The 13,169-nt window shown below is 42.1% G+C and overlaps 1 protein-coding gene across 6 annotated transcripts in view; it reads left to right on the plus strand.

Moving 5' to 3' along the window:
* The window catches only part of PHKA2 (phosphorylase kinase regulatory subunit alpha 2), a 72,667-nt gene that overhangs the window by 8,449 nt on the left and 51,049 nt on the right, over positions 1-13,169 (plus strand). For all 6 annotated transcript variants that reach the window (XR_013232021.1, XM_077343121.1, XM_077343119.1 and 3 more), the window contains exons 3-10: positions 3,420-3,578; positions 4,867-4,914; positions 5,828-5,996; positions 8,156-8,238; positions 9,037-9,117; positions 11,034-11,132; positions 11,553-11,699; positions 11,880-11,933. Coding sequence is in view for 5 of the 6 variants with exons in the window: in XM_077343121.1 (XP_077199236.1) it covers positions 3,420-3,578; positions 4,867-4,914; positions 5,828-5,996; positions 8,156-8,238; positions 9,037-9,117; positions 11,034-11,132; positions 11,553-11,699; positions 11,880-11,933 (840 nt within the window). In the remaining variant the exon portion in view is untranslated. The remainder of the gene's footprint in view (positions 1-3,419; positions 3,579-4,866; positions 4,915-5,827; positions 5,997-8,155; positions 8,239-9,036; positions 9,118-11,033; positions 11,133-11,552; positions 11,700-11,879; positions 11,934-13,169) is intronic.

Raw genomic sequence — 13,169 nt, forward strand, 5'->3', positions numbered from 1 at the left:
TATCTATCTATCTATCTATCTATCTATCTATCTATCTATCTATCTATCTATCTATCTATCTATCTATCTATCTATCTATCTATCTATCTATCTATCTATCTATCTATCTATCTATCTATCTATCTATCTATCTATCTATCTATCTATCTATCTATCTATCTATCTATCTATCTATCTATCTATCCCACCACTCCAACAGAGGCTCGTGGCGGCTAACAATAAGTATAAACCCCCAATAAAACCCATAAAACAATTTAAACAAACTTAAACCCAGCCAATCAACCATAACTATCCAATACTCTGAGGTAAAGCAACCCAGTTCTATCCACTGATAGACCCCAAGGGTGGACAGAGGGGCCGATCTTTCTTCTTTAATCCACCCAACAGCCCAATAGGGCTCAGTAAGGGGGGGGCAAGATTTTCTTCTGCACACCGGCCTCAACCATAAACCTGGCAGAAGAGCTCCATCTTGCAGGCCCTGTGGAATGCAGAATGCTCCCGCAGGGCCTGTAGCTCTTCCGGGAGCTCATTCCACCAGGTGGGGGTGGGGGCCAGGACCAAAAAGGCCCTGGCCCTGGTCGAGGCCAGGTGCACTTCCTGGGGGCCGGGAATAACCAACAAATTTGTACCTGCAAAGCATAAGGCCCTGCGGGGGGGCATAGGGCGAAAGGCGGTCTCTCAGATATGTGGGTCCCAGACCGCGGAGGACCTTAAAGGTAAGAACCAGCACCTTAAATCGGATCTGGGCAGCAACCGGTAACCAATGCAGCTGCCTCGGCACAGGCTGGATATGGGCCCTCCAAGATGTCCCAGTGAGAACCCTAGCAGCCGCATTTTACACCAGCTGTAACTTCCAGATCAAGCCCAAGGGTAGGCCCGCGTAGAGCGAGTTACAAAAATCTATTCTGGAGGTGACTGTTGCATGGATCACTATGGCCAGATATTCAGAGGCCAGTAGCTGAGCCTGGTGAAGATGGAAAAATGCCTGGCTAGCTACCCTCTTGACCTGAGCCTCCAAAGTCAACGAGGCATCAAAGGTCACTCCCAAGTTCCTGGCCTGGGACGCGATAGCCAGTTGCGTCCCTGCCAAGGTGGGTAAGCGTGCTTCCAACCCTGCCCCCTACCACCCACAGGACTTCCATCTTGGAGGGGGTTGAGTTTCAGATGACTCTGCTCAAGCCATCCAACCACGGCTTCCAAACATTTGGCAAATGGTTCTGGGGAAGAGTCTGGGCGGCCATCCACCAGGAGGTACACCTAGGAATCCCCCAGCTTTACAGCTCCTCTCCAGGTGACAAAGATCAGTTCCCCTGGAGAAAACGGCTGCTTTGGAGGGTAGACTCATAGAATCATAGGGCCTTTTCGCACGGGGATCTTTGTTGCAAATTGTTTGCGGAATGAAAAATCGCCATTTAAAATAGTGGAATTCGTCGTTATGCATACCTGCCTTTGTAGTGGAATCAGTTGCATTTTTTAGCGTTTCCCACAGGCTTCCGGTCTCGGCAGAAATCGCTAGAAAGGAAGCGCTATTGCCAAGCTCGTCCCGCCCCTGGCCGTCAAGCAGCCAATGGGCAGCCGTTAGCATGCTCCCAAACAGCCCCTTTCCCTTTAAGAAAGGTTTTTTTTAAAAAAAACAGACCCATAGCAACGAATCTAGGTAGATTCGTTGCAACGGAGAGACCCATCCAGCTGCCTAATGTGAGCTGTCGTTTGATCGTATGATCGTTGGCACGCTGCCTCGAGTGATAAAAAAAAAATCCCCCCCCCCCTCACGGGCCCGATTTTTGGCTGAATTAATGTGTAAAAAATAAAGGGACTTTATTTCAGCAAACGGGCTTTTATGTGGTTTGTGCTTAGTGACTAAAGGTAAAGGACTGAAGCCAGGGAAGCCTCTAAACAGAAAGAGGCTCGCTGGTGCGTTTATCCCCGCTCGCTCGGAGAAAAAAAAATGGCGATCGCTTTGCCGGAAGTTTGGAGGACAGGCTCTGGAGGAGGGACTTTGAAGAACCCGCAACAATGGTAACGCACAGGTCTTTAGCGCTAGTGTTGCAGATTGGTTGCAGGAGTGTATCGCTATCCGGAGGGTGAATCCACTTTTCTGGATTCCCCTGAAAGCGCTACAACGAAGTGCTTTTTGCGGGTCGGTTTCAGGAGTGTTGCAGATTGTCTACGACGTCGTGCGTTATGCCAAATTAGTAGCGTTTTCAATTAGCAACCATTGTGCTATTTTGAAGCCATGCGAAATGGCTCATAGAATCATAGAATCATAGAGTTGGAAGGGGCCATACAGGCCATCTAGTCCAACCCCCTGCTCTACGTAGGATCAGCCCTAAGCATCCTAAAGCATCCAAGAAAAGTGTGTATCCAACCTTTGCTTGAAGACTGCCAGTGAGGGGGAGTTCACCACCTCCTTAGGCAGCCTATTCCACTGCTGAACTACTCTGACTGTGAAACTTTTTTCCTGATATCTAGCCTATATCGTTGTACTTGAAGTTTAAACTCATTACTGTGTGTCCTTTCCTCTGCAGCCAATGGAACAGCATCCTGCCCTCCTCCAAGTGACAACCTTTCAAATACTTAAAGAGGGCTATCATGTCCCCTCTCAGCCTCCTTTTCTCCAGGCTGACTCCATAGCATTAAGATCCCCCCAACCCAAATCCCACCCACTCCTGGCTCCACCCCCAAAGTCTACAGGTATTTCCCAACCCAGAGCTGGCAAGCTGGCTCGGAGTGGTTAACAACTGGTGAAGAATACATAATGGTTAAAATAACAATAGAGATGAAATAACAGATTGATTATATCCTACTTGTTTCTCTCTGTGATAACAAATTTTTAATGTAAACTAATCCTGTCCTGACCTGGATGACCCAGGCAATTCTTATAAGCGAAGTGAGGTCAGCCCTGGTTACTACTTGGATGGGAGACCATCAAAGACATCCAAGGTTGCTCCGCAGAGGCAGGCAATAACAAACCTTTCTTGTCTTGAAAACCCTACAGGGTTGTGATAATAAGACTGCGACTTGTTTGATTTTTAGGCTGCCCCTCCCTGCACAGTAGTTGGCCCTTTCTACCAAGCAGCTAATTCTGTGTCTTTAGCAGCAAAAATACAACTATTGGAATGATGTTCAAATATTTATTGTCACTTAATCTGTCATAGACAATAACAGGTAGATCCTGGCAAAGCACTTTACTTTTGACTCAATAATCGTTACAATGAGCTTATAATGTAGGCCAGATATAGCTCTATGCTTGTGGAGAGTTGAACCTGAAGTAAGATTACAGTTTACTTAAAGCCATCCTTCCATTATAAAAATTTGGATTAGAACAGCAGGCTTCCTTGTACGTACCTCTGCCACTTAGCCATTGCATTACAATAGATGTCAGCCAGCTTAAAAAATATCTTTTTTTTTTTTTTAAGAACCCAGTTACAGGACTGCTCTCTGCCAGCACGGAGCAAAAGGATGCTTGGGTCCGAGACAATATCTATAGTATTTTGGCTGTGTGGGGCCTGGGGATGGCCTACAGGAAGAATGCAGACCGAGACGAAGATAAAGCCAAAGCTTATGAACTAGAGCAAGTAAGTCTTTATTACTCACTAATTCATTTTACTAAGAATCAGCCAGATCCTTAGAAGGCCAGATCCTGAAGATGAAACTCAAATACTTTGGCCACCTCATGAGAAGGAAGGACTCCCTGGAGAAGAGCCTAATGCTGGGAGCGATTGAGGGCAAAAGAAGAAGGGGACAACAGAGAATGAGGTGGCTGGATGGAGTCACTGAAGCAGTAGGTGCAAACTTAAATGGACTCCGGGGAATGGAAGAGGATAGGAAGGCCTGGAGCATCATTGTCTGTGGGGTCGCGATGGGTCGGAAATGACTTCGCACCTAACAACAACAACAAAGAATCAGCTTTTATTATTTACTCCAGAGCAATATGCAATGTCCTCCAAGACCAACATGATTTCCAGGGTATAAGCTTTTGAGAGTCAAAGGTCCCTTCCTCAAGGTTTGCTATATCTGTCATCTTACACCATGATAAGTCCCATTAAGGGACATAGGTGGTGTTCTAACTTTAGAAATGAGAAACTGTTGTGATCAGTGGTGAACAGATATTTGGAACAGCTCCTTCTTTGACTTCATGCACCAAAACCCTTGAATAGATTTTAGGATACAGTTACTGGATTGCATATGAGAAAAATTAAGGACTCCACACGATGATGAGCACGGTGATGAGCAAGACTCCCTAGAATTGAATAGATCTACATAAATTCAGGTCTTGATCCAGGCCTTCCTTAGTTTTAGATGAGGTCTGTTCTGAGCATCAGGTCTCTGTATACTATCCTCCTGAGAATATGACAAGACCTGAGGCCATTTTTCTTCTTCCTCAAACCTGGTTGCGGCCGAGGAAACAAGAAGGGCTTTTGCAGCATGATATCAGGAGACTTCAGTGTAGGAAAACGAATCCTGATATTAGGATTCTTGTGTGTGTGTGTTGGAGGGCGGAGGTGGAATTATAATTCCAAGGTGGTTTGGTATTCACAATACTGCCACAGGGCCTAATGAAGGCTAAGCCTTCTTATTGCATCGCTGTTAATTGGCGCATTTCAGTGGGGCAGAGAAGCGATCACTGGTGGTGAGGAGGATTAGTGATGGACCTAGTGCTGGGGCTGAACTTACTGCAAGCTGTGCCTACATGCACGCACAGGTGGGGTTAGCATCCTTCATCCTCTCTACATATGGCATTTTCATTCTAGACATATCAACTGAAGAGGGCTGCTGGCTCATTTAACAATGTCAGTGGCTGATGGAAATGATAAAATGGATGTTCAGAGAATGTCCCCCCCCCCTTCTGTTATATTTCCACAGAATGTTGTGAAGCTGATGAGGGGACTCCTGCAGTGCATGATGAGGCAGGTAAGGTAACAAACAGGGTTACTGTCAGTGGCAGTACTGTCAAATCTATCAGTATATGACTGCAGTTTAGACTATGAAGGGCAAGTGGAAGGGATGAGGATATAAATGAATTAAGCAGAACTTGTACCTGTCAAATTTCTTTATTTTTTATAGCTCACTGTTCTCTCTCTTGCCTTTGAAACAACTGCAATTTCAATACAGCGTGTTTTGTCATATGTTAGCTTGGCCATTATAAAGTTAGTGACAATAATATGTCTTCATCAAACAAATGTTAAAGGTGTGTTCCATAATATGTATTCTTTTGTTTTGTTTTTGTTTTTAACTATCCAGCTACTATGAAAATTAGGAGCGCCGAAGCAATAGGGGCTAGATTGGTTGATTGCTTTAATTTTACCTTGAAGTGAATGTGTTGCTCAGGCTGTGGCATACAGAGCGTGCTTGTGATGAAAACAAGGCGGCAGGCTGGGGTGGAGGAGCCTAGTGGTTCCAGTGGAGCTGCTTTGCCTCTTGAGCACTATGCAGAGAGGAAGCAAGATGTCAATCCTCATTTCTTTCATCAAAGATTGTATTATTTATTCATTTGTGCTCCAATTGAAATATAAAGAAATCAAAGACTAAAGCAACTTTAAGTGTCGTGGGAACAAACAATGATATAGTTGTAGACAAATGTAGTTATTTGCCAAGCTAATGTTCATCTGTTACCTAGTTCTACCCAGGCTGCTTTGACAGAGGGAAAGGATTTTGTCAGTAGCCCTTTGTTCTGATGATCGTGAGTATTGCTATATTAAGTCCCTTGAAAATCCAGTGATGTCGTAAGTTCCATGAAGCCCTGCTGAGATGCTTATTAGAAGCTGTGATTCTGCAGATTTTTGTGCCTTACGAGCCTCTTTCAAAACATTTAAATCTTTTATAGGTAGACAAGGTTGAGAAATTCAAGCACACACAGAGTACCAAAGACTGTCTGCATGCCAAATATAACACAGCCACCTGTGGTACTGTAGTGGGTGATAACGAGTGGGGGCACTTACAAGTGGATGCAACGTCACTTTATCTTCTCTTCCTGGCTCAGATGACAGCCTCTGGTAAGGTTAAAGGAGGTGATCTGGATTTGGAATTCATTTTTAAGGATAACGCTATTTAAATTAGCAGATCATTGAGGAACAGGAGTGCCTGCTGCTGTCCTGGCATCTTGGGGGAAAGAAAGTAGACAACATCTCCTCTAGTCTTCCTCACCCTCCTGCTGTAGTCTGTTGCATTTGATCAGTATGGAGAAGTGTGCAGAGACTGTCTGAAAAGATCCCAGGGTGCCTAATTTGTGACCCTGTCTACACCTAGAGAAGCCTGCATTCTCAGTCAGATCTGCTAGCAGCCAAACCTTTCTGGCTCACCTGGCCTTCTGCAGCACCAGAGAGAGCAGCAACAAAGGGCTGTGTGTGTGCTGGAGCTGTCTCTCTGGCATGTCCTTCCAGCAGGGAACTCAGTCAGCAGGCAGAACCCTAGGCTGCATCTGGCAGTCTTCAAGCAAAGGTTGGATACACACTTTTCTTGGATGCTTTAGGATGTTTTCGGTTGATCCTGCGTTGAGCAGGGGGTTGGACTAGATGGCCTGTATGGCCACTAATTAGTGGATGGCCTTGACAATTATCTGCCAGTGTGGGGGTAACTAAAACCTGAAGAGATTCTGAGAACAATAAAATCAGAGTCCAGTGGCACCTTTAAGACCAACAAAGATTTATTCAGGGCATGAGCTTTCGAGTGCAAACACACTTCCTCAGACTATGATCTTCTTACATGACAGAGAATATATAGCAAAAATCAATTCTGTTACATCAGTAGACTGTGTCATACAACCAAATACAGCCAAATAAATACTTTATTGAGAACAATAAAGTTAGCTGAAACCAGGTAGAAAATTCCTTTAAGGAGCTCATGGGAATTGTAGTCCATTGACATTTGGAGGACCACAGGTTGACTACCCCTGGACTAGAAGACAATCAGAAGAATGTTGGTGGACTCAGGATGAATCAGAGAAGCCTAGGAGGTGGCTGGGGAACTAGTAAAAATGACTTTATTCTCTGCCATCATTGTGTCTGCAGAATCTCATTCAGCTCTGCAGAATCTCTATTCAGCCATCAGGAGGTGGAGGTTGACTTTTATTAAAACCCTCCACAATCTAGGAGCCACATGTTTGAAGGACTGTCTCCATCCATATGTCCCTGAACACCAACTATGATCACCAACTATGCTGCCACCTGTTGGCTACCCCATCACTTAGGTGACCAGAGCTCAGTCCTCTTCCATCATGGTTCCAGCCCTGTGCAATGGGCTAATTACTTGGAAGAAGCACTGCAAGGGATTGCCTGTTTGCCAGGGCATTTGAGAATGTTTGAACAGGCATCTTTGAGGGGAAGGGATTTGGGGCTTGTTATTTTGACTTTGGTGTTAACTGGGGATGTTTTAACTGTTATCATAAATCATCATGAAACAAGAGAAAAGCTGGGATATAAACATATACTTAAGTAAATAAGCAAATAATAAACGTTTACACTGGTTTACTGCTTGCAAATTACAATACTGCCATTCCTTAAGAAGAGGGCAATGTTATAATACCTAAAATCTCTGAAGTATTTGAATTGTCTTTAAATTAAGTTTTCCTGATTGTGATGGGGTTTTTTATTCAGTATTTGCAAATTATAGCACTTACTCGTCTATGAATTCTTTTAATTTCTGTGCCTGAGCATATGTCAGAGCATATTTGTGCAGTGTTACTAGGGACTCTCTTCCTACAGATAAATGACTGACTCCCCACAAAGCGTATGTTGTTTCAGCACTTACTAGTGTATGCTTTAAAAACAACTGTTGCTTAAGAAATTCTCTTTCGTTAAATGTTCAGTTGGCCTGTAACCAAGCACAACATAAACAGTTGTGGGCAAGGTATGAACAGTAAATGGGGTCTAATGCTAGCAAGTAGGATTATTGCCTGGAAAATCCATCCACAACTGAGAATTAAACACATATTGTTCTATGGATGATATTTTTTACCAAATAAAACTTACCTTAATGGTTGAATCTTTATCATGGTAAAAAGAAGCCAGTAAAAAACATAAATAAAAATATATTACCTTTATATCATGTTAAGCTATATCAGAAAGACAACCTTTCCAGGTACAAATACGATGTGTCAGAACTGTGTCACTGAGGTGTATGTAAGACAACATAATTGTTATTCTTTCTTAATTAGGGCTGCGTATTGTGTTCACTCTTGATGAAGTTGCATTTATACAGAATCTGGTGTTTTACATAGAGGCTGCGTACAAAGTTGCTGTAAGTATGTTCAAGTGAGTTTTCATTTGTCATTCATAAAAATTATGATTTCTTGAATCATTGACTGAATCCCAGGAACCATTATTTTGTATTTCTTACCAATGAAATGTTGGTAATAATGTGAATGGGAGGGAAGGTAGCATGGTCTAGGGCAGGGGTAGTCAAACGGCGGCCCTCCAGATGTCCATGGACTACAATTCCCATGAGACCCTGCCAGCGGAGGGGTCGCAGTTTGACTACCCCTGGTCTAGGGTTAGGGTCAATTCCTGGATGGGAGAGCACTAAGAAAGACTCTGTAGAGGAAGGCAGTGGCAAACTACTACTTCTTCTCACTTGCTTTGAATACTCCTTGCTGAGGTCACCATAAATTGGCTGCAACTTGGCAGCACTTTATAGAAACATGCACACAGTAATGTGAATCAATCAGTGATCTCATTTTTACACTGCTGGAAGAGGTTTTAAAATGACTGAATGTCTGTCTTCATAGATGCAAAACACCCTAAAAACCCAACAACCAAATGGAAGATCTGACTACTATGGCGTACTAGTCCATAGCTTTATGCAACAAAATGGGGAAGAGGTAGCATCTAACACATTTGTCCAGGAAAAGTGGGAAAGAGTACCACTGGAAGTGACAGGTTCTTTATTGACAGAATTCAGATTCTGCAACAAGGGAATACTCCAAAAAATTCATAAAAAATACTGGCTATCTCAAGTTATGATACTACAAGGACAGTTTACTGCAGTTCTTGAGTAACTTAGTTTTAAATGTTTGTTTCCTTCATTTTTTTGTTTCAGGATTACGGCATGTGGGAACGTGGTGATAAAACCAATCAAGGCATCCCTGAATTAAATGCAAGTTCCGTAGGAATGGCCAAAGTGAGAATGGATTATGCTTTCTATACATAGGATTGGATGTAATAAAAATGTCTGCAGAAATGCAAGAAAATGATCATAGAATTTGCTTGCACTAAGTCAGAGTTATTGTATTTCTGTTTGTGCAACCAATTTCTGGACACTTGAATATATAGGAAGGAAAGTACTAGGTGTCGCCCAGGATCTTGCACAAACACAACTATGCTAAGTTCATTCATGGTTCTGCATGCACTGGATCCAAGGCTTGAAAATTTTACAATATATAACAGGGGTAGTCAACCTGTGGTCCTCCTGATGTACATGGACTACAATTCCCATGAACTCCTTCCAGCATTTGCTGGCAAGGGCTCATGGGAACTGTAGTCCATGAACATCTGGAGGATCACAGGTTAACTACCCCTGATATATAGTATATCAGATTGCTTCATTACATCCATGCACTGAATACGGCAAAGATGCCCGTCCTATTGGCTTCTGTTTCAGTGGGATGAGATTCTAACAACTAGTGGTAATAGAACCAAGAGAAGACATTCTGTTCCATGAGTACTAATTAGAAATCAGCACCAGAGACTGCATCTCTGTTGCATATGTAATTTTTTTAGTGGACTAAAGTCTATAAAGTAAAAATAATGGAACAAGTAGAGTTCATATTATAAGACATGATCTCAACAGAAGGGGCATATAATTAGTGTTATAAAGATGCTATACCATATATCCCTCAGATACTAAAGAAAAGCTATGCATTTAAATAAATAAGAAGAGGTCAAGCAATGTTAAATAATAAAGGAGTAGTATAAAAATGGGGGAAATTTCAAAGCTGTGGGTATCTGAGATGTTATACCTAAAAACTGATCTCAGGAGCTAAGTAGAAATGACAGGAAAAGTGATGATTAGACATTGGATGTTGCCAGTATATTTATAAGTTTGACTGCCTCAAAATACAAATAATTAATATAATTTTGTGTCATAGTCATGATTGATTATGCATTATTTCAGCCTGTATTTATTGTAGGCATTTTGTTAATTTTATAGGACTAAGAGGATTTTAAGTCCTAAATACTAAAATGAAATCTATGAACTATGTAGAAATTCCAGTGCAAAGAAGCTATAATGAATCTGATTATTTACCTTTTCAGTAACAGGATGAACGTTCAAAGCTCTTCCAAGCCGTTCTTGACCATCTGCTAGGGTTATGCTCTTTAAAGTTGGAGTCTATAAGCAATATTTTTATCAGACATGCCAGTGCTGCAATTTCCTATGTTTTGGAGCTTTTCCTTATTGTAGGGCTAACATGTCTAGTGAAGGGCTTGCATATGTTACAGCAACTGTAGGGAGCCCCCATCACTTGGAAGAAGCTTTCACCCAAGCAATGCATGAAGCAGACCAAACTCAATGACCTTGAGCATAGAAACAGTTAATTCCTAAGCACTCCTGCTTGTAGGTATGTTCCATGATATCCATGGGACTTCCTTCCAAGAGAATATGGTTAAGACTGGACAATTAACAACAGCGGTCAGTCCTTAAAAGTGAAAATGAAACCCTGCTGCACAGGATTGTTAATAGGTGAAATGAGATTAAATGAGGTGGATCCAGTTAGTGGACCCAGTTTCATGTTTCAGTGGGTGCAAGGACTTCTACTATGGAATACAAATTGGATGGCTCTACTCTTCAGTGACAGTCCAAAATGCCCCCTGGGAAAAGGGGGAACCCCAGGAGCAGGGTTTGGGGGGCATTTTGGTGAATTGCGGGGGAGGGAGGGAAGCTGTGGAAATCATACTCCAGCAGTGGAAGTTTTGCATATGCAGAAAAGTTCCATTCGATCCACTCTAATGATTGTTTTTAATGTTTGCCAAATTTACAGTTTTATTTGTTAATAAACATGTTGACAAGATTCTGCACATACATGCATGTTTCTGCAGGCTGCATTGGAAGCAATAGATGAACTGGACCTTTTTGGAGCTGGAGGAGGACACAAGTCAGTAATTCATGTTCTTCCAGATGAGGTTGAACATTGTCAGGTAACTTTGAATCATTTTCCACTGAGGGCACTGTAGCTGCAAAACAACTAAACATTTATAAATCTCACATTAAACATATTTTAAATAAATAAAGTCTACAATTATAGCTAGCATTCAGGTCCATCCAGCAGATACTGTTAGATCTAATTCTCAACTGTGGAGGGTAAAGTCTACGAATATGAGTATTCCATGGGTGTGGATGGAAATCTCCTCGCATGATTACTGGTTTGTGATCTTATTATGTTACTAACAACACCCTCAATTGAAGTTTCTGCTGACAACCACAACAAAAATGTGATGCCTGGCTTGTGAAAATAAGGTATTCTTTCTGAATCAAAACACTTTGAAATAAACCCTTTAATTTTATTTTATCTTTGCTTTGTCTTATTTTTCTCTGATATGTCCGTGTGTTTGGCTCAGTCTATTCTATATTCCATGTTGCCGAGGGCATCCACATCAAAAGAGATTGATGCTGGTCTGTTGTCCATCATTTCTTATCCTGCCTTTGCTGTAGAGGACATGAATGTCGTTAATGCAACTAAAAATGAAATTATCACCAAGCTCCAGGTAAGAGTTTAATTTTTCCTTTTTTAAACAAACAACAACAACATTGAATGACTTCGTTGAGTAATAACTTTAGTTATATCTTTAAGAAGAACAAATGTGCTGCAGAAAATAGCTTGCTGTATCATGAAAAGCAAATACGGCAAAGTGTTCACATAATAATCATTCTGTTTGCCTTCACAGGGAAGATATGGCTGCTGCCGGTTCCTTCGAGATGGTTATAAAACACCGAGAGAGGTCCTGCTCTTGCAAATGTCGAGATCTTTGTACAGCACACTGCTGCCTGTCAGACAGCAGAACTGGGAAAGCTACAGAATCATGCAAAGCATGAGAACAAAGATGCAGACAATTATACATAAGCAAAAAAACCCCAAATATTCTGATATGTTTGTAACCATCAAGCAGGGCTGGTGTCAGCTCACCCTGAGATTGGTCCACTGCCAAGGCCCAGGCTCTCTGGCCGGGCCCCCTGCTGTGAGCACCCTCTGCACAATCACTTGCCAGTTCTCCACTGCCCATACTCCCTACTGCTTGCACGGCCTGGGAGCTCTATGTCTGCCCCCCCCCCCCAATTTGGAACACGCCCAGCCATCACCTCAGAATTAAATGCATTTAACTCCCTTCGCCTATTAGTGATCCAATTCGGCTTGCATTTTGCAGTCTGGGCATTGTGATCTTTAGCGGATCTGTTTCAAAATACTGCTTCACTGACAGCTACTGCGGTGAATCCCGTAAAAGCAGCATAACATTTCATGATCATATTGAATGTAATGGCATTTCATGGGTATGTAATACAATGTTCAAATCTGAGCTTTTGGGTAAATATGTATTAGCCCTTGAAAAAAGCAAATGTAATTTATTAATCATTTTGAAAAGGCAAAGCTAAGATCTAGTTCAGATGGCATATTCCTAATCCCATAGGCTCACAAAATTCCCTCATGGAGCCTATCCTCATGTTTTCTAATTCCCTCTCTTTCCTCTGTGTGAGCAAACTGTAGTTGAGACATGAGAAGGTAACTGCAGAAACTGTTGCATGAACAAACCATAGTTTGATTCCAAACTAGGGACTGAACCCACAATTGTGTAAACAGAAATGTTTTGAGTTGGGATATATATCAAACTATGGCTTGTGTGAAGAAGGAAGAGGAGAGTCTTTTCATGTAAGAAGGAAGAAGATGAGTCAGGGAGTACATAAGCTCGTGGCACATCTCTGACTTTAGAGGACCAGGATTTCGGTATTGGCCCAAGAGAGTGTATGATTTCTGAACTGGTTGTGTCTCAGTGTACTATTAGTCCTACTGTGCACAACACCATAACTTTGAATGAACAATAATGATTTTTAATGTCATTGACAAAAAAGTTTTGAATTCCACATCCAAGTGGATTTATGAAGTTATAGGTTACATTATGTCTGATTCCTGCTTTTCAGAGCAGCTGAATGTTCATTGGAAAACACAGTTATTCTAAATGCCT

The sequence above is a fragment of the Paroedura picta genome, chromosome 6 (genome assembly GCF_049243985.1).
Source record: "Paroedura picta isolate Pp20150507F chromosome 6, Ppicta_v3.0, whole genome shotgun sequence".
Lineage (NCBI taxonomy): Eukaryota > Metazoa > Chordata > Lepidosauria > Squamata > Gekkonidae > Paroedura > Paroedura picta.